Here is a 22258-nt window from a genome sequence, read left to right on the forward strand (position 1 = left end):
ATCAGCTCAACAGCTTAAATACTCAGTGGCTAGCAGCATGCTTAGGCACACTAGCTCTCAGTGTATCAGAACTTTAAAAAGGCTGTTAATATCCCTTCAAACATCATCCTAGAATCTAAAACTTCCATTTATGGTTATGTTGTTTTCTTTTAACGAATGAATGAATAAATAAATATTTTACTTGCCTAGAAGTGAAATATAAATACCAAGTAAGGTTTCTTTTGTAAAGTACAATGAATATGATGAATGGTTTTCAGTAATTATTCAAACAGAATTAACGAAAAGCCAGCATAACCAGACAACTTCCAATTTTTCTTAAGTTATACAGTACAAGGATCTTCAAAGCTTCAAGCATTTCAAAGAGCACTGCTAAATCTATAATTCATAAATGAAGTTTATGGCTAAACTGCAAGACAGTAAAGACAAGGCCAGTCAATGAAAAGCATCCAAGAAAACCATGATAACTCTGGAGAAGCTGCCCAGGGGTCCGTTTCACAGATTTAACAAATCTGGACTACAATCCTGAACTCTGAGTTGATCTAGCCTAAGGTTGGAAACTCTGGGTTTTTGGTTTCACAATAGCTGCTGGTGAGTAGTTCCACTCAGAGTTAAGCACGTGCTTAACAAGTATGAAAAGCCCTCATCAGAGGATCCACGATTCGACGAGCCACCATGACAACAGGCAACCGGAAGTGCCTATTTCACACAACTGGAACTAGAGATTTTAATGAAGAAACAGAAAAATAAAGCACAATGTGGTTAAAAGACTGAGCAACAGCGCTACAGCTGCAAAGCAGAGGGAGATGGTGAAGGAAAAGGCTGTTGCTAAGGTTAATGTGAAGGTTTTTATGAAGCACTCTATTACTAGCCTCGTGAGACCATCCTGATCTCGCGAGCTTTCAAGATTTCACTTGCTAATCAGTCTGGAGACTCTCCGTTGAAGAAAATTTGGAGCCGTTCACCAAACGAACATCCAATCAGCGTTGGCTTTGAGGCGGGTTGAGGTGTGACGCAACGAGAAGCGCGACAGTTCAGTCTAAAGAACATGCCGGCTTCAGCCGATGAAACTAGCGTTAGCGTGGCTATCGAGCAAGTTTTATCGGAATTACAGAGTATTTCTTCACTGAAAGAAGAGCAAATCACTGCTCTGGAGGCTTTTCTCAGAGGAAAAGATGTTTTTGCTCTTCTCCCGACTGGTTTCGGCAAGAGTAGCCTGGCTGTTAGTACGTCATATGCTTCGTTGATCTGATTGGTTTATTTGGTCCGTCTATCACCAACATAGGCCAATCAGCTAACCAGTATTTTCGACCCTTCCCAAAATTACTTCAACGGAAGGTTTCCAGATGGATATGCGGAGCAAATCCATCTGGCGGAGTCTGGTTACTCTTTTACAGGCTGTTTTTACATTTATTTAAAGCATTCTCCTCTCTGTTGTTCAATTTATAGATCACTGAAATAGGATATTTCCTGGCCAAAATTCCATTCCCATTCAGAAATTAAATAATGCATTTTCTAAATTACATGTTTGGAGCAGAAACTGAATTTCTGAAAGTAAAACAACAAAATTAAAGTAGTAAAAATTAAGCTTTATATACCTAGAAATGTTTACATATTTTAAGTGGCAGTTTTGAAATTTATCGGCTTGACTGAATATTTATTTCTGATATCTGAAATAAATTTCTTCCTAATCAAAATACTGCAAATGCATCAAGAATATTTATTCTAGATGTGAAGAATGTCATTTTGTTTGAAATGGTAATTTTTACCAGGAATTTTTCTTCTTTTTTTTTCAGATATCAGGAAATTCAGTCAAACTAAAACATATCAAAACGGATTCTATGTCTCTATGTCAACCTGAAAACTCAGATCCCCGATTTCAGGTTCAGTAAACCTGCTTTGTGAAGCCAAGAACCCAGAACCACAAGTTATTAAGGAAAATCGACCAACTATTAGTCAAGGACTCCATCAATCTGAGACAATTGAAAAAGTTACAAGAATGTTCATTATTTCGAAGAAACTAAAATTGAAGTACTTAGATGGAAGCATATTTATGTGTCAGAATGACCAGACAACTTCAATTAAGAAGCTGTGGCAAGATTGGAAAATCCCCATCTATAGATACTGTTATTTTCTGTATAAGGGAGCTCAGGCTACTTTGAAAAATGTACAAATACTTATGCAATGCACTGTATTTCAACACAGTTTTTACGTCATAGAAAAAGAGAACCGGTTGGTCTAAACAGAAACAAAAGCATTAGACAGTGTTGGAGATGATTCTGCCTTTTTGAACCACAAACCAGTTTAATCATCATTCAAGTTACTACAATTACTTTCCCTTTTAAAACAAAAAGTGCCAGTAACCTTCTACCTCGCAAATGCTTCTTGTAACTCTTAAACATTTTGACTTAAGCTCACATTCATTTTGTTTTCCTTTTGTGGGTTTCTCATAAAAGACTTATTTTTCTAGGAAATTCTTCGGCTCTCACCATATGCTGTGCAGATGATGTGCGTTTCTGGGTAGGACTTCCACAGAATCCGGTCACACCATGATGGAACATTAACTCTCACCTACAGGGAGAGAATGCAGCATGTAAACAGAGAGAGTGAGAGACACGAAGACAGAGACACTGACAAAGAGACAGAAAGACAGAGAGCGCATGAAGGTACCCCTTCCTTCCAGTTACGACAGGCATTCCTCATTTAGACAAGAGGTTTATTCTTAACCTGCTTTTTTTAGCAAACCGAGCAGCTGCTTTCAAAGTCACTTATCCCCACAAATTCCTGAAATAGGATTAAGTAACAAATAAATAATCTTAAGAAGTGTATACTTGGAAAGGAGCAGTTGTGTTTCAGCTTTCTAGACTCAAGCTTACTGATTTGAAGGTGAAGGGATCAAGCCTAAGTTCTTGCAAGCTTGTGGTGTTTTGGCATTTGACTGAGCTTTTTAAGCTTATGTGCTGCTTGGAATTCTTCCTTTAGCTTATCCGGTGCTCAGATCAAAGCTTTCAAACAAGTTTCAATCTGTAGATCCTGAAGCTAAACTCCATGTTAAGCAGGTTTTTGCCCACCGATTACAAACTGCATAGTTTATATTCATAGCAAATAGGAAGACGGCCTACAATGATCACTGTAATATGTCAGTTGCTTAGTTCTAGAATGGAAAGACTGGTGTAGTCCTTTCATCTCCATGTTTGTAGATTAGCATGCCTTATACTTCTTCTAAAACGCATTTTTTGCAACAGTTTGCAAATCCATTTTTATTTCGTTTTTTTTTTTTTTTTTGTTCTATGCATCATCATTCTTTCGATTAAAATCTAAGCCGCAAAGACTCACTCCTGATGTCTTGTACTTCTGCCAAAGGTAGCAGTCTCTGGAGCCTCTCTCATATCGATAGGTGGGTGGAAATGCAATCTTCTCCTCCTCTTAATCACAAAAAGCAAAGAAAGCAAAGTTAAATTCTTCATTATTAGAGATTTTTTGAAAAACAACTGCAATTTTACATCTGTTTTGTAATTGGAACTCACTGAAATTGAAAAAGGCCTTCCTTTTTTGTCTTTCTCGAGTCAGCTGGTCTGCAAACATGAGTTCTTCAAATTCTCTTTTGGAAACATGTTTCAGGATGTCCTGGATACAATATAGACCACAAAGATATTGGATATTCACTGTGTATTGATATCTTAAAAAACAGAAAGAAACTGTGGGCAGAACATTACACAAAACCTGTTTCTTTAAAAGCAAATTAGCTAAACTGTTTTGCAAAGGTTTATTCCAGGCTACTCTGAAAATGATGTCATCTTGAACACAGTGTGTCCAAGCCAGTGTGTCTAAGCCTCTAGAAAATATTTTCAGGGCTCCGTAAAGAGGTCCTTGTCTACACTCTCAATAAACATTTTGATAATAAAATGCTGCAAATTAATTCATGCAGATGACAGAACTGTTTATGTTTCAGCTCCATTTTTCCACACTTTAAGTTTGTGTTGGATATGGAATAAACTAAGTTGATAATATTCTTGAATTGCAAAGAAAAAAAATTTTTTTTAAAACTTCTTCAGGTCTAAAACAAATAAAAAAATAAACCAATAAGATCTTTCAAGTGCTTGAATTAAGAAAACAAAATGTGGCTTTCAGAAACGAAACAGTAAAAAAAACTTCTTTCTAAATTTAAACATGAATAGTTTCACTTTGAAGCAGAACATTTAACCTCAAGGTGGGGTAACTGTTTCACTTGAGCATTACTCATACATTAAGTAAGCTAAAAGGGATGATGAATTAAGATTTTTAAGGAACTATTTTGTTTGTGGAACCTTTTACACCCTTCTGAATGAATCGACGAGGGATTGGTGGAGCAGTATGAGATTTAACCCTGGATTATGAAAAGTTTTTCTTCAAGCAATGTTAAAATAGAATAGAATAGAATAGAATAGAATAGAATAGAATAGAATAGAATAGAATAGAATAGAATAGAATAGAAGATCCCTTTATTGTCCCACATTGGGGAAATTCTGGTGTTTACAGCAGCAAGAGGATTATAGAAAAAATAAATAGAAAAATGTATAAGAATAACATAATAGTGAAGAGTTAAAAGATAAACAATAAAATACTATATTGTAAAGTGTTTTAACAATATATACAGTATACTGTGCGCCTGGAAAATAAATAACCAATATACAGCTATGGACATTTTTACAGTAATGGACATTTGAAAAAGTTAATTTAATCCTTGTAAATGTTAAGTGAACCATTGTTTTTCATATCAAACTAGATTTTATATCAAACTATATGTCACATAAAAATTTAAGTATATGTATGTGAAAGCTGTCACCACTATTGCATTCCCTCTTATAAAATAGGACCTTTAATTGTCTAAATGAGGCCATGGTCATTTTAATCTAATATATTATATGTTGATTTTTTGGGGTTGTTTATATATATATATATATATATATATATATATATATACATATTGCGTCCTCTGGCGTGGGAGTTGGCTCGCGGCTCGTCTGCCTGGCTGTGTGTTTCCTGGACTTTTACAGCTGCTTTTTGTATCTCTACTTCTGTCTCCTTGAACCCCAGTCGGCCTCGGCAGATGGCCGCTCACACTGAGCCTGGTTCTGCTGGAGGTTTCTTCCTGTTGAAAGGGAGTTTTTCCTCCCCACTGTCACTGCAAGCATGGTTAGTCTGAGGGATTGTATTTGAGTCAATGAGTTGATGCAATCAACGTGTTTTCCTTAGATAGAAAACTTTGAATCAATTTGACTGTATGATCTGGTGAACTGTAAAGTGCCTTGAGATGACATGTGGTGTGAATTGGTGCTATATAAATAAACTGAATTGAATTGAATATTCATATATAGCTTATATATGGATGAATATGAAACATAGGTAAGTCTGACCTGTACATCTAGATCAAGTCTGTAGTTGAGATCTCCACACCAGAAGAGATGGGTGAACCTCAGGCTTATATCAAAGGCAGAGAGCTGTTTATCACCCAGGGAGAGCAGTCTGAGGATGTCCACAAAGTTCTGATTCCTCCTGAATATGACAATAAAACAATGTAAAATCAATAACATAAACAACATTGGTAAATGCATCTCATAGTGATTTATGAACCTTAGAACTTTGTCACTTCCAGAGGTGAGGTGGGAGTTAACAAACCCAAAAGATGTTCCATTAAAGAAGAAGGAGACTCCCACTCCTCCCTTGTTTCCTGAAAAGACCAATATTGTTAAATCTTAACTTAAAAACAGAATTGCATTTGCTTTGTGAGATGGAGAGGATGCAAATAATCCTACCTAGGGTGTTTCCAAGACCGGTTTTCACACTGGCTGTGCTCACATGAGTAATGCGACTCTCATGCTCAGGCTTTACAAAGACCGCCAACCTCATATTGCAGAGGGACTGCACTGCCACCTTGTGGACAAAAGATTATATTACAACACATTTTCTTTTTTCTGCAAGCATGACAAAAATCTAATTTCTTTTTATCTCAGATGCATTCCGTGATATTTTCTATCCTTTAAATCAGAAACACAGAATTATATTTTTTAAACATAAAAGAGTCACTTTTTGTTAAAAATTATATTTCTGCCTTAATAACCTCCTCATGATGCTGGTTACTCCTGGTGAAAATGGACAAAATTACCTGTTGAGAGAATCATGCATTTCCACCTCTGCTTTTAAAAACAACTTATGTCAATAATGTGACTTCTTTTTTGTGAAGTTTATATAGATCCTAACATACACAGCACATATAGTAATATAAATGTTTCTTAACCAAGACTTTTCAAGTTTTAGATCAGTTAGAAATAGCAGTAATAACTGTAGAGAAACAGCTTAATTTGTTTGCACTGAATTTTCAGTTTTTCAAATATGAGAAATTAAGTTTTGCATATAAGAATAATAATTTAAAACAACTCCAAAAACCACTGCAGTTAAAATCTTTAACATTATTGAATACGTTTTTAGCACTGATATCTTAAGCTTTAAGCCATTTTGTTTTAAACATGTGAATGTTTTAACTGCTGCGCTTTTCGCTTGCGCAAATTCTAAGTCATCCTGGTCATGATGACCACAAAACTGGCATAAATTGGAAGCAACCAGACTTTCGCTTTAATCAGCTTTAAGCCTGTTGTGTGGTTTCATGCTTTCGATAACCAACTGGAGTTGGATTAAAGGTAAAGGTTCAGTGTTCTTTTGATGTTCAGTTGTAACAATACAAACTGCTGCTAAAGAGTTGTTGCAAGATAATGACAGAAAAGCTTTTTATTTTATTTCTTAAGTAGGTTTAGATTTACTAGTTAGATTTAGTTTACCGTTAGTCAGGTTTTGTAACTGTTAGAGGGTGGCAAAGTGTTTAGAGAGCAGCACATTTGCATCCTGAAGTGCCTCCAGAGGTTGGAGGTTTAAGTGCTGTGCAAACAGGGCAGTAAGGATGGAGGTAGTAACAGGAAGCAGGAGGTTTCTTCTCAATAGTTTATTTAGCATAGGGACCTCCAAACATTCCTGTCTGGTGCATAGGAGCTGTAAAGTTTCCCACAATCCTTTGCTCAAAGGGGCAGAATAGGCTCAGCCCACCTCACAGAGTTTAACAAAAATATATTATTTCTTCATGTGAACTCTTAGTGACACAAATTAGGTTGAAAAGATGTGAATATGATTACTAGTTTGAAGTCGATTTGAGTGTAGCTGCGTAGAGTTGCTTTGATATGCTCTGTCCACTCTTTCTCCCCCTGAGGGTTTTCCTGAGTCCCTAAGGCATAGATGTCATGTGGAATAAAAGCGGTGGACTCATCAGGGGTGTGTCCCAAACCACAGCAGGTCACCCATGACTGCAGGCTTCGAGGAGGAGGAGAACCACCTGCACATACAAAAATATGCTTATTGAGCTTTTGTATCAGAGGCCAGTGAAAATCAGCGTCCGAACAGAATGGATTACCCATATTCCAGGTGCCAACAAACACAGAGACCACATCAGGTTGCTCCAGCTGAGAGTGCCTGGACTTCATCAGCAGGAAGAGTTGGCAGAACGAGTCACATTTCTGAGGGGGATGAAACGAAAAACATGTAAGGGAAGCAGCTAATTTAATTGAAAGGTTAATCTGATAATCCTGCCTTACTCGAGCGCTCTCAAATGTCATCTCCCGCGGTGTGCTGAGGTAGCTGTCAACAACCATACGGATCTTGGCTGGGTAGTTTTGGAACTTGACAATCTGAAGAACTAATACAATAGTAATATACAGTTTTACTAAAAGAAAAAAAAATCACTCTAAATTACTGGTATAACATTAAAAATATCTACAACATGCATGTTAGTTGCTGTTTTTGATTATACCTCAGCAACTGTAGAGAAATCCTGCCTACATGAAGGTAAATCTGTGTCGTACTATGAACACCTGACCTCTAAACACCAGTAAAACATTTAATGTTAAAAATAATAGGTGTAACATTGTAAAATGTGATGCAAGGAGTTAATGTTACAGGTTAAAAAAATGAGAGATTATCTTACTTCTGTTATGAGAGACTCTCTCGATGCCAAATGAGCCCACCTTCTTGTCAAATAACAGGATTCCTGTGTCAACATCCACAGAAACAGTTTGTCTACCGTACCTCACCATCTTCACCTGGAGACAAAATGTCAGGCGCCATTTATTGCCTTTATTTTGAAGTATTTTATTTCAAGAGATTAAACTATTGATCAGATTATTGTGAGATAGAATGTTTCCATGATTGTCAGTGGAAAGAAATAGGGAACATCCGTTAATCTCATTAGTTGCTCAGTAAAATCAGAGGGAATTTGGCCTAAAAGTAGGCCTTTTATGCTCCTAGGAACAATTTTCAGCCATAACAAGATCAGGGTTTTGTCTGGGCCATTGTAACACCTTCATATAGATTTTTTTTTTTTTTTTCAGACATTATTTATATACAGGCAAAAACAGAAACTTTACATTTTATATTTTCAAACACTCAATGTCCTTTCTCTACTGTATTGGTGCCAGAATGGAATAAAAAAAATATTGAATTTCCTGTTTCTTTCCTCAAATCTAGATGTCATGACCCTGCCCTTTGTGGATATTTTTGTTTCTGTTTAAGTTCCTGTTTGAGTTTTCATAAAAAATTGTATTTATGTCATTCTGTGTTTTCTTGGTAATTGTTTCATTTCAATTTTCTGTTATTTTAGTTGTTTTCTAGTTCTATTTTAGCAATGTTTATTTTTTGTGTTGCTCTCTGTTGCCCCCTTGTGCCAGTCTCCTTTCCCCTAGCTTCTAACCACACCTGCTCCCCATCAGCTGATACCCCAGTCTTTATTCTGTCTCCCATATATACTCTTGCATTAAAAGAACTGTGTTATTCACTAGGTCCATTACACACATCAGGTTTAAAAAATAAAAAAAAACCTTGCATGTACGTTTGACAAGGATCTTATAAAAGAATGATCAGCACTTTTTTACAGAAAATTAACTATTTATAGGGAGATAATTCTAGAATTCAGCTGACAGGATATGTGATTACTTGTTTTTTGGTTTGTTTAATATGAGCAAGATGCGGATCATTTTATTTTTATTTAGTTATATTTACAGTGCATGAAAAACTACTGCAATTATTTTCAGATTACACATAAATGGATTAATTAATTCTGCAGGGGGAAAAGGAATTACTTTAGGGCTAGGATTAGGATTCACTCGATGATAACAAGCTAAGTCATTCTATGGGACTGATAGCTGCTCACAACAACCATTTATTGGGATGATAACATCCGAAGCGTGACTGCAAACACCCACTTAGTTGTTACTTTTGTAAAAGAAGACTGAATCAACATGAGAAGGGACCCATGAGAGGATGCACAGGTTCTATATATTACATCAACATTTTTAGATTTCATCTTCACCTGCTGCCAGAAGATTTCACCTAAATAGATACATTTATCTTCTATCATTCAAGAAATAATCCTGTAAAATTTTCATGGTAACAACATCTATGGCAAGCCATTTTGATATGTACTAGTTTTACAGAATATGTATTCCTGATATCTTAAAAAAAAATTCTTTGGCTAAATGACCATTTCAAACAAAGTTACACTTTCCACATCTTGAATAAACATTCTGGATATAAAAATTTATTTCAGATCTCCAAATGGCTAATATTACTGGTCAGCATTTGCTTTATTTTAACTATGAGCATTTTTTTCAGATATCATAAATACATTTTCAGGCAAGCTGAGAAATGTCAGAACAGCCAATTAAAATGTGTTAACATTTTTAGATATATAAAACTTAATTCTTACTAGTATAATTTAGTTTTTTTTATTTTCTAAAATTCATTTTTATGCTATAAAAATTTTACTTAAATATATTATTACAGTTAGTCTTGGAGTGTGATTTTGATCAGGTAGAATCTTATTTTAGTGATATCCAAATGGAACAACAGAGAGGAGTGCTTCTAATAAATGTAAAAAGGGCCTGCCGCTTCATAAAAACTTACACATTAACTCAATTAACAATCTTCTACTTCGCTACCTTCCTCTCCTTTGTAGCTGTAGCTTTGTCTCTCTGTCTTTTAAACACATTCTCCTTTTTTATTTCATTTTTTAACTTAAAATAGGACCACTTAACTCTGAGTGGACCAGTTTAAAATTGATTGAACTAATTGATAGCAGCCGTTGTGAAACCGAACACTCAGAGTTCCCGACTTTTGGCTAGATCAATTTAAAGTTGCAGATTTTAATCCGAATTTGTTAAAAGTGCTTCATGAAATGGACCCCTGGCATCACCTGGTTTTGATTAGTTGTTTATTGTTCCAGGATTTGTGTTTCTATTGCCATCTACATCCATTAATTCTTCAAGAACTCATCTCTGCATTTGGATCCTCAATCAACTTCTACTAAACCTGACACTAGAAGTTTGAATGCAGTCAAATAAATCTGCATTCAAACCATTTGAGACATCTCAGATGATTACGACGATGTCTTAGCTTTGTAAGCTTTTGATTGGACCATTATATAGACTTAAAAAAAAAAACTAAACAGCTACCAGCTATGGACCTATGAGTCTGGTTTATCTTTTGGTTATTGCTGTAGAGGAAACTGTACATCAACTGTAAAGCTGGTGGGCTGCCATCAAGATGCGGCAGGCGCCGCCTAGAGTGTCCCAGACGCTGCAGCCGCGGAAAACAGAGAACAAACAGGAGTCCGAAGCCAGGTCAGGCAAACAGATCAGAACAAGCAGGCTCAGTGGTTGGGAGGCAGAGTAATTAAGCCAATCGTCAGCGCCAAGATCATGAAAAATACCTACAGTATCAGAACTTTGGCTCCAAGTTCAATTCTAAAATCCAAACATTAATCCTTTCAATCCTATAGTGATTTAAGGTCATGTATATTAACCATAAAATTGCCTGAATATAGGTATATGGCATGGACTACTTTTTCTTCCGCCAAGTAAGTACGTAATGCGTCAGCAGCTAAGTTAAGCACAGCTGGCTGCAGTTACTCACTCCCCTACAGAAGCTCCACATATAACCAAGATGTAGAGAAAACAGTGAGAAGTTGTTGAAACGTAACAGCTTCATGAAACACCTCAGGTTGAACCACAACACACACTGTAGTATGCAGGGATAATGATGAGGAGAGGAGAAGAGGAGGGCACCGTCTCATGTGCTACTGCTGCTACCACGGCAACACACATCTCTAGGGGAGTCCTTCAGTGCTCCAGGCAGGTACCAGCTATATACAGAGGGAGAGACTTTAAACAGCCCAAAGCACTGTGTCAGTTAGAGGTGCTCATATTATATCATATAAGTTAAAAAAGTTTTTTTTTTAAATGAATTCAGCTTGATGTAATGTGTATTATTGTGGTCATATTACTCTTGAAGAGTACTGATGAAAGAGAGCTGAAAATATACGTATGCACTCTGATTTTCACCTAAATAAAAATATTTGTGGCTGTAAAAAACAATATTTCATAGCCTGTGAATAATTTTAATAATATATGTTTAAAAAAATAAGTGAAAAACAATATAGAAAATAAAAAATGAAAAAAAAAAATCAACCAGTACAAACATCCTTATTAAAGCCAAGAGAGAAAAGATGAGACTTTAAAGGTCTCTGCAGATGTTTTCCCTTCTCTGCATAGTGTTTCCCTGCAGCCTTATAAACAAAACCAATAAGACGGCATAACTGGAGATGGTCAAAACTGCAAGGGATTTATTTTTGAGAGCATTTCATTAGGAAAACCTGACCTCCGTTTTCCTTCTAAGCAACCAATAAAGTCTATTCTTTTGGTTTTTCTATTTAGTCAGAAACTGTAGTTAAATGCAAGAAAGTGTTGGTGTTTTTTTAAGCCAGATTTACCTGAAAGGAGTGGACAGGCAGCTGTCTGGTGTTGCTCTTTGCAGGAGCTGCAGTGTTGGGTGCTGAATCAGGAGGTGGTGGGCTGGGCTGCATTGCCAGGTTGTGATTTGTCACAGCATCTTGTAATGCTTGTAAAACCTACAAATGGAAACAATAAAGAAGTGTTTCACTCACAGACATATTGGACTTTATATGGAACAATAGTTTTCTTTGGTGTTTCTACACCCATAATCAGGTTCTAAATTCATACCACCACTAAAGATTAACTAGTTGTTGCTTTATCCTAAATTGTGTGAGTATAAAATGCAACCAGAAACCATGATACATATGATTTTTTTCTGTATTTATTTTTAGTTTGTTAATACTGTTAACATACCTTTTTCTCCAACGAAGAAAGGAGGCTGATCAGAGCTGAGATTTTGCACAACAAGCTTTCAATCTCCTTCTCTGGACCCTTGTTCCCAAAACACAAAATCAAATCCACACTGAGTTTGTGTCTGATTTCCTTAAGGAGCTGGGTTACTATTATGAAAAACCCCATGGTGATATTGTCAATGGGTATTGATATAGTTCATGGTGTGTGTGACTACCTGTGCCTTGACAGGATTTATAGAGCAGCTGGGATGGTCAAAGACTTTGGCCAAGGTTTCCAGACTGGAAAGTGTCAGATCTATCTCACTGTAGAAGCGATAAAAGAGTGTTTGTTTGTCATTATTCAATATATTAAATTTAGTCACATGAGAAATAAAATTCAGGTCATATACAGTGCGTCTCAAAAGTTTGTATATTCATTGACTTATTATAGATTTTTTTTCATGATACAGTCCAAATAATAAAAATTATAATCCAACTGGTATCTTATGTGATAGAATTAGAATAGGATATTACTTTATTGTTTCTCAGCTGAGAAAAAGGGGTTTATCAGCAGAAAAGTTTACAACAAAAGAAAAATAGTGTCCAAAAAAACAGTTAAGTGCATCATTGTAAAGTGGAAGCAAATAAATAAACAAAAAAAATAAGTGGAATAAAAAAAATGTCAAGAATGCAAAGGGAGCACTAAGTCTTTTTTGAAGTTTGGTAGAAGCCAGAGCAGATACAGCAAAGATGTAAAAAATGTTGCCCTGGTCTGAAGAAACCAAGCTTTAACTTTTAAACCTACATATAAAACAGTATATTAGGTGGGGAAGTAAGCCCTGTCCTTTAACCTCACAACATCATCCCCATGGTTAAACATAGTGGTGGTGGTATCATTGTAATGTACTGCCTTCCTACTGTAATACCTTCTAGCAGTACAAAACTTGCAGCCTTAAACCTGCAGGCAGAACATCTGCGAAAAGGCTCAACATTTATCTTATTTAACAAAAGTATAGCCCATATCAGAGAGAATGCTTTTTTATAAATGCCTTGCATCTGGTCTGACTGAGCTTGGAGTTTTTTGGAGAAAAAGGATGATCCAGTCCTCAGTCTTTAGACGTGCAAAGCTGGAATAGATGCAAAACGTCAAACATTGCAGTCAAAGGGTGTATTTAGTTAGTAATGGCTTACGGGGGAACAATAAAAATGCACATGACACATTCTAAATGTTATTTCATTCATTTTCTTCAACTTCATAACTTATTTGTTGTTGTTTTTTTGTTTTTTTTAGACAATACAATCTAATAAAATGCATTAGGGCTTGAGGTTATAATGAAACAAAAAGTACAATAAACATTACAAACTGCATCTGATGAAGAAATATGCTAACCTGTTGAGGCCTTGGCAGGCTGTAGCCAAAGTGCGCTTGAGGCGATATAAAGTTGTAGCCCCTTTATGCACATTCTCGATGTCCAGAGGCAGCTCACTGAAGAGGTAGTCATTGAGCAGGCCAATCACTTCACCTGCAATACTGCAGTACATAAAAAAACAATAAGGGATCAGGTCATAATAATATTCAAGCTATTTCGGTCCCCTGAGTATGACTGCTGTTGGAGTGGAAGTTAAATGTCATCTCAGAGGTGAAAAAAGACTTTCTGAAACTGGTGGGAAACTGAGCAGAACAGTGGTGTTTATTAATAGGAGCTGAACAGTCACATGGAAGAACAAGCTGTTATGCTTGATTGCCAACAGGTGCACGTGTCTATAAAAACTGATTAATGGAAAACATAACGACTTGTAACCAAGAAACCTTCTGCAGTGTGTCTCTATTGTGATTAATTTTTAGTATATGGTAAGAAGGAAGTAAAATCCCTCCTGAATTTTAGTTTTACAAAATCATTAAAAGCTTACATTAAGTCTCATTACTAAATAATGAGACAGAAAGAATCCTTGCAGTCTTGCACACTTAAATTTAGGTTTTAATTTGATATTTATATAATCATTTTCCCACTATCTGACATAAATCAGCTCTTTCTATATGCTAATTGCATGGAAAGGTAAAAACTATTTTTTGTTCTTATTATTTAAAATCGTTTATTTAAAACTTTTGTGCAGTTCAGGACTCCCATTCGGTGATATCTTGTTTTTGTAGGGTTTTGATTGGTTCATTCAAAATTGTTTAATAATAAGGAAGCACAGCTATAGATCTACATGACAAACATTTTGGATAATTACAAAAAATCTGAACTCTATTATCCAAGAAATTAGGGAGATCATTTTGCAGCTGAAGCTTAAAGGTGTCACATTTATCAGTTCAAACATTTATTTGCAAATAAAAGCACATTGACAATGTACAGTTATTATATTGTTCACAGACAAGATAGGTTCAATGTCCCAGAGGTGAAATGTTTTGGTACAAGATGTGCATATAATCCCTTGATCAAACACCTTTTCAAGATGTTCACTGATGCTTGTAAGAGAGGACCATTGAAAGAGTTTTTTTACAAGCAGTTGTTAAAAGGCTACTTACTAAAAGTGAAGCCAATACTCAGCCAAACAGTTTGCAGGCCCACATGGCAAGATGTTTAGGAGTTTTACTGCAGCAAAGTCTATGTTTTAGAGTGGTGGTCAAAAAGCCCTAATCTCAAACGCTTAGAAAATCATTAGGTAAAGCCAAAAACGGTGTCAATAGGTTAGGCTGCAAGACCAAAGTCAACATAAAAACGAAAATGAGGTGATGTCCTCTTTATATTGTTTGCCTATTTTTCATTATTGTTTTTACTTTAATTAATGATTTATTTATGTTTTATCATTGAAAAGAGAAACGCATCAAATCTAAGATTGTTTTTCTATTTTCAAAAGGATTTAACATGACACCTATTTCCACAAAACATACTATACTAGTATATTCTCAACACCCCAAAAAAAGATGACCAAACATTTAGAACATAAGCGTGAAATGTATTGACACATTTATCCATATTACCACATGGGTGGGTTTAGTTTTCAATTGAACAGGAGACACAGTGCAAAGAAAAAAGTTTTACTAGTCACTTAATGATCCAAATAACTATCACACACATACACTCGTGACATTACTGTTGAGTTGTTTAAATATGTGTGTTCAATCTAAAAGTTATTCTCCAATGTCTTCTTTGGGTCTGATTTTGAGTCATCAATGCAGAAATGTTAGATGATATGGTTTTGAGGTCAACTAAACAAACTGTGAGGTTTATATGGTAAATTCATCAGTTTAGTTATATCCAATCATTAAAGCAGGCTATGTCACTTATGACCTAGTTTATATATGGGTTTGTGGATGCTTGTTTAGGGCATTTTTTTGGTATATTAGCTAACATCACAAAGACCAAATTAGCCTTAAAGTGGCTAAAGCTTGATCCAAATGCAGTGGTCCACCTTTTTCTTGGTTTAGATTTAGTGTCACAATTATTTCCCCTTGAAACAGCCGAATGATTTTGTACAAAATATGTACTCTGATAATGTATTTTTAGAGTAACTGGGCCACATGGATGGATGGATGGATGGATGGATGGATGGATGGATGGATGGATGGATGGATGGATGGATGGATGGATGGATGGATGGATGGATGGATGGATGGATGGATGGATGGATGGATGGACTAAAATGAATTCAAAGCAAAGTTCTAATATGTTTAGGAATACAAACTTCATCTTCAGGTGGAAAACATTTATACTTTGATGTGTTCAGCTCTTGCAGCTTCTCCAGGAATAAGGTATGAGGGGCTGCTTTTGGTGGCGATCCCATGAATGACACTGTGTTGACAGGAGCTGGGATAGGCGCTGGCTTCTCATCGTCTGTGTTAAAATAAAGAAAAAAAACAAATTAGATTCAATAGTAAAGCTCTCGGATTTTTAACAGTTAAAAGACGTCTTTCAACCCAAACAAAAAACACAGAAAACTTGTTGAAAGTATTTACTTTTTTAAAATAATTTTCTCATTTACCATCCTTAAGCCACTCAGGTTCAATGTGTTTTATTGGGATTTCATGTGATGGATCAACCACAAGGTAGGGAAGTGCAGTTAAACTGGTTTTATAGATTATTTTTGTATTATTTAGACAATTTAATCAAAAAAATTCTTTAGTGAACCCAAATGGAAAATAATTGTTGTTTTAACTCATAGTTTTGTTTTAGTTCTATTCAATTGTTATATATAGTAAGAGCTGCAGGCAGGAATGATCTGCATCAGTCTGTCTACAGTGAATCTGGTGAAGCCTTTAAATAAAGAGACTCTGTTGTTGTTCAACAGTCTTCTGAAGAGGATGTTGAGGGTTTTTCCATAATTTTGTTTCTTTTATGAAGAATTGTCCCTTATAAAAATGATGAGGTTTAGAGGTTCTGATGTTCCCAGAAAAGAGCGGAGCATCTCTTTTATTTATTCTATTGTTTATGAAGGAGCGACAATAAGAAGGTTCTTTTTAAAGAAAGCCATAAGAGAATTTATTTGCTGTATAGAAAAAGACACCCACTGAAAGTCAAGTTAACTTTTCTGCTTAGACATATAATGTTATATATGTGGTAGAAATATGTACTACCTCCTGAATACACCATGGTGAAACTATGCAATGGCAGCATCATGCTTTGAGGATGTTTTACTGATGTAAAGTTGGATTTGAAAAAGTCGAAGGAGGAAGCTTGTGACCCACCTGAGCTTTCATCCCCTGAGTCTGTGTCATGGGACACAGGGTAGAGAAGAGGGGTGACCAGGCCTTTGTGGGGTTGCTGGTATCCCAACACCAAGTCCTCCAGTGTGCGAAAACAGTTCACCTGCACACCCTGTGTTGTCTTTACAAAAAAAAAAAAGAACACAGCAAAAACACTATTATTCTATTTTCAATAAAAAATATTACATTTTCTTTTATCCATGGAAACCAAACAGAAGCTTTATTCGTTTACAGTATAAAGTAACAATGCAAAATAAGAACTTTACTTTTAGGTTTAAGAAAAGAACTACATCAAGGACAGCAATGCAAATACTCTGAATAACCTAAAATAGAAAATGTTACATTTTAGCTTGATGAGTTTATTAACGGATGTTAGACATAAAAGCTCATCTCTTCTAAATTATTTCCCTTTTTTAAAGCAGAAGTATTCATTTGCATGACAGTAAATGGCACATACAGTACAGATGATGTGGGATGATAAAATATATATTCCCTGGGGAATATACAAATCTGAGCCGCAGAGAAGTGAAGAGAGCAACGGCTGATCATTATGTTTCTAAAAGCAAATACCATATCCCTGAGTAAGTTTTCACTTTTTGTTTATTTTAAGCATCCCCTCAGTCAAACGTCCACTCAATCAAACCTGATGCATTAAAAGCAAAAGAAAATCAGGTTACATGCCAGCACAGCTTTACATGAGCCAGTCTAACGTGGTACATTAGACCACAACTGCAGAGAGAACAGCTTCTTCCTGTGCTCTCTTTAATTTTTTCACTTTCATTTTGTGGTGAGAGAAACCTCTTTTTTGGCTTTAACTGCCTGTCCGTTCTGTCCAAAGTTCTTTAAATAGTATTTTTTTGAAACCACAAATATCTCTTGAAAAGTCATTCAAAAGAAATGAATAGGACACGAGGCAGCGATCCCGAAAATATCTACTCAGCCTTCTTGGAAAAACAAGAAAGGGCGAGCATGCGACTTGTGAGTTAGTGGAGCAATTCCAGTCTGGGGGGAAATCACATACTGGAGGTTTATACTGATGGCAGTGGAAAAACAACTGAAATAGCAACAGGGTTAAGCGGCCTCATTAGAAAGAAGAGTTTTTCAAGTCAAAGCCATAAAAGCTCCTGCCAGATAACTGGTATTAACAGTTGGTGTTACCTTTAACTGTTGAAGAAAATGGTAACATATGCATTTTACTTCATATTCTTGTGTGTATTATGAGTTTTATTCCTTTTGTCCAAACTAAGAATCTTAAAAACTTTGTCGCAAGCAGCCCAACTTCTCTTTAAATAATTATGCCAAATACAACCCCCTCGCTAAACACGTGTGTAACAAATAAGCAAACCATTTGGTCAGTGAATTAGTGAGTGGGTCGGAATCTTTGAGACATGAAAACAATTTCTCCTCTGTGCTGCTGAGCTCATGCTGCAAGCATGCAACCACATGGTGGGGATGCCATTCAAACAACAAAGTGGCTGCAGCCCTAGCTAAGTCTGCAGAGAGAAGAAACACAAACTCACTCCTGTTCTCCATGCAACATGGAAAAACAAACCTATTGTCTGATGCTTTCCAACAGCATCTGACCAGCAGGGTTTCTGACTGGCTGAACAATCAGTTTCAAGGCTTCATGCATCCTTTATAGTTTTCCTTATAACTGTTGCTTTGCAAGAAATTTGCATCTAAAATGGCAGCAATACCTTTACCTGAACTGCCAGGAGACCATCTGGGTCAGGAAGAATACGGTATGTGTGAACATGGCGTTGAAACCTTTGGGAAGACAAAAATCAATGTAAGCAAAAACAACCAAAACTCACAGGAAATGGGAAACAATGTTTGTTACTAGCTTTAATGTGTTTGTTCACTTTAGCTGCTTGAAGAGAGTCATTAAAAGTCTACCTTTCGTGTAGAGTGTACCGCAAACCTGTGGAAAGTTTTCTCTTCACCTGAGAGATCAAAATGGATTTAATGCCACAAGCAGCTGAGCAGTCTTCGCCAGCTCAGCGCTGCTCGGCCTATCGCACCACCAGACCTGCAAACCACTGCTATGGAGTTACTTTTGCGTTTTTTTTAAAACGCAAAAGTAAAAGTATAAAATGAGTCTGAAAGGGGAAAATAATTTTGAAACTCTGATAGCTAAATCTGATGTTGTTTGTGACTGAAGAAAAGATCAGAGTGAAAACATTTTCACCCAAAAATAGATTTCTCTCTCAACTTTTCTTTCACAGAAAACCTGTGATTCTCCAATATATATATTTTTTTACTTTTAAAATGACTTCCCCTTTTAGATCATTGGTCCAACAGACTTTTGCATGCATCCTTGTGGTTTATTCATGTGGACCAAAGAATGGTCTGAGACCGCTGTATTTTTGTTTAATGGTGAGAAATCTAAATTTGAAGTTTGGCCATGCCCACATGTTTTGTCGCAGCAAAAATCTTTTGATACATTTTGATCCCTAATACCTAACGTCTTGGCTCAGTCAAGTAGAAGTTTGTGGCTCAAAAGCTCTACGACGAGTCCGCTCAGATACGTCATGAAGTTAAAAAAGCAAACTGATGCCTTTGATTTAAAATTACCAACTTCCTGTGGGGTTTGGAGCAGGGCTCAAAATATACTTTATGCCAGTTACACAAGTGTACCAAATTGTATAATTCTCAGTCAAAACATGGCCTGGAGCATACATTTTTTTATGGTGAAATAACCCATTTTGACACTTGGCCACGCCCACATGCTTTGATGTAGAAAAATTATTTTGATACATTTAGATCCCCGATACCCTGATAATGTAGAGTAAATTTGAAGTTTCCAACTCAAAAGCTCTAGGAAGAGTTTGCTCAAATTCAACAGGAGTAACTGAGTGAAAAAGGCACATTTGATCGAAAATGTCCAACTTCCTGTGAGGTTTGGCTCCATGATAATTTTTTGTAGATCCAGAAGGCATACACATTTGTGCCAAGTTTCATAGTCTTCAATATAAGCACAGCTTGGGGTGGTTGTTTTACTGTTTCTAAGGTGCGTTTTAGAGATATTAGGTCATGCCCACTAAATATTGGGCTGGATCCCTGTGTGAGGTCGGTCTAGGATCCATCATATCGTTTTTGGTCCAGATACAAAGATCTATGTGGAAATAAGAGACAAAAGTATGGTCATGCCGAAATGCCTCACTTCGCCATGCCGCCATGACAATGATTTTTAATTAAAAATTTCTCTGTGTTTAACAAATTTATGCCAACATGTTATCTACCTTCTGACCTGGTTTCAAGTTGATGGGATTAAAAATGTCAGAAAGGGACCCTCCCAGGTGAGAAAAGTGACTTTCTTTCTCGGGACTTGGGACATTGATGATGTCATAATTTGACCAGCCAGTATAATCAGGACTTGGTTCAATTTGGATGTTTTTGTAAAAGCTATTGCATTTCAAATTGCTTGAAAAGTATCCTATCTTTGTCTTCAGCATACCTGCTAACTTTAAATCTCATATGCCTTACCTTTCATGATTTGGGGAAATCTACCTATGTACACATTTCAAATTTCTGTGACTCATGATATTCCAAAACTGACCTTAGGGGGAGCCATTGAGGCGTTATGCCATGTCCATTTCTGATTCCATTAAAATATGTAAATTTCAAATGGGGGACAATTTTCTGTAAAGTCTGGTATCTTTTTAATCATTTTAAAGCCACAAAATAAGAGTTTAATTCAGTAGGAAAATGATTATTATTTGATTATGATAGACCTTTGCAGCTCTTTCCTGCTCGTGCCTAATTCTGCAAAGTGCTGTGCGTGGCAGAAACTTAATACTGCAGAGTACTTTGGACACACCATCCCTATGGTGAACAAAACGCATTATGCAAATATGATTGCTTTTAAAATGCTCTCTTTGCAGTCTGACAGAGCTGAAGCTACGTATTTCCCCCAAAAGGTTTGCAGTAAGTTTTAGTCTGTAAACCTGATGATTGTAGAAACATAACCAACAACTGTAACAACTAAAATCACTTTGTGAATCTGTTTGTGAAAGAAAAAAATGTATATCAATCTACCATTTCCAACTAATTCATAATAATGATGATGTTTGTGGAAGCTTATTAAATAACATCTCCATATTTTAGTTTCTGCTTTCAACTTAACAGAATTTGGGAAAACGTCTGTTACTCTATAAATGCTCAGATCACCGAGAAATTCAAAATGATACAAAGATAACAAAAACGGAGCTTAAAAAATTTGCAAGCCAACTTAGCCTTTGAGAAACATTCATCCAGACCCATTAATTACTGTACTTGTACAAGTTATCAGGCACTTGTGATAACTGGTAATGAGTCTTTCACGTCGCTGTTTTGACACACTCTTTTTGCAGAGTTGTTTAGATTTAGTCACAGTTGGTGGTTGTCCAAGGCACAACCTGTTAAAGTCAGCATCTAGGTCAGATTTAAGTTTTAAACACTGAGTAGGCCACTAGTCATGTCAGCGTCATCTATAGGTGGCCTTTTTGGTGTGATGCTGGACAAAGAGGCTCCATGCACAATCCACTACTTCTTAAACTTATGGCTCTTATTTCCTTTCTTTATTCTGCTTTCTACTGGATGAACTGATTAATCCAGGTATGTCTGTCCATGATTACTGAGGTCAGGCATTGATCAGTTCATCCAGTATTGTAAAGTCAGTAAACAAAAGAGCTGCCTTAAGTTCAGGATTTAGTTGAGTTGTGTGTAGAGCCCATTGATGCTGGACATACGCCTTTAGGTTGTGCTGACAGAGAGCAAAAAGTATTGTTCTTTTCACCTATAGAAAGTGCATTAACAGCAAAGCAGACCCATAACATCACACTACCCCCACCATGTTTGACTACAAATGTTATTTGACTAAAATTTTATACATTGCTTTCAGGTAAATCCACAACGATTTATCTCAGATATAAGATAGAAATTAATGAGAAAACTCGCTCATGGAGGCACATTTTGAGTGGTTCATCTCTTGCTGTTGAATCACAAACTGACTCAAAATGAGAACAAACTGCTTTCGGTATTGCTCAAAGTTCATTTTTCATTTTGTTATTGGTTTTCTCTTGTAGTAATTTGAGTAGGCTGGGCTTCCTGAGAAACGTTTACCACAGTTCTTTTTTTCTGCCTCAATTGTGGTTTGCTGGAGTCTAAAATCGTTAAAATGGATAGATAACCATATCAAGACTAGTTAAATAATAATAGTTTTGTTTTGGATAGATCAAATTATGATCTATTGCCTTTTGAGATCTCTTCCCCCACTTAATGCTGTTTGATAGAATTTATGTAGGTAACATTACGACTGCCATTGGTTTGTATTGTGAATTTAAAGTAGACTTTCCAAGTCTAAAGGTTAATGG

General features: G+C 36.1%; 1 protein-coding gene across 1 annotated transcript in view; it reads right to left on the bottom strand.

Annotated features, from left to right (window-relative positions):
- Positions 1 to 22258, bottom strand: part of LOC107102648 (phosphatidylinositol 3,4,5-trisphosphate 5-phosphatase 2B-like) — a 35353-nt gene that overhangs the window by 10807 nt on the left and 2288 nt on the right. Inside the window, exons 2-18 of the mRNA XM_015402034.1 lie at positions 18608 to 18671; positions 16887 to 17025; positions 15915 to 16035; positions 13587 to 13727; positions 12433 to 12520; positions 12219 to 12296; positions 11843 to 11980; positions 8006 to 8120; positions 7617 to 7717; positions 7436 to 7538; positions 7161 to 7357; positions 5793 to 5910; positions 5611 to 5707; positions 5394 to 5532; positions 3525 to 3624; positions 3334 to 3422; positions 2487 to 2568 (exon numbers count right to left, since the gene is read on the bottom strand). Of these exons, the coding sequence (XP_015257520.1) occupies positions 2487 to 2568; positions 3334 to 3422; positions 3525 to 3624; positions 5394 to 5532; positions 5611 to 5707; positions 5793 to 5910; positions 7161 to 7357; positions 7436 to 7538; positions 7617 to 7717; positions 8006 to 8120; positions 11843 to 11980; positions 12219 to 12296; positions 12433 to 12520; positions 13587 to 13727; positions 15915 to 16035; positions 16887 to 17025; positions 18608 to 18671 (1910 nt within the window). The remainder of the gene's footprint in view (positions 1 to 2486; positions 2569 to 3333; positions 3423 to 3524; positions 3625 to 5393; positions 5533 to 5610; positions 5708 to 5792; positions 5911 to 7160; positions 7358 to 7435; positions 7539 to 7616; positions 7718 to 8005; positions 8121 to 11842; positions 11981 to 12218; positions 12297 to 12432; positions 12521 to 13586; positions 13728 to 15914; positions 16036 to 16886; positions 17026 to 18607; positions 18672 to 22258) is intronic.

This window comes from Cyprinodon variegatus, unplaced genomic scaffold (genome assembly GCF_000732505.1).
Source record: "Cyprinodon variegatus isolate N-32 unplaced genomic scaffold, C_variegatus-1.0 Scaffold1288, whole genome shotgun sequence".
NCBI classification, from domain to species: Eukaryota; Metazoa; Chordata; class Actinopteri; order Cyprinodontiformes; family Cyprinodontidae; genus Cyprinodon; species Cyprinodon variegatus.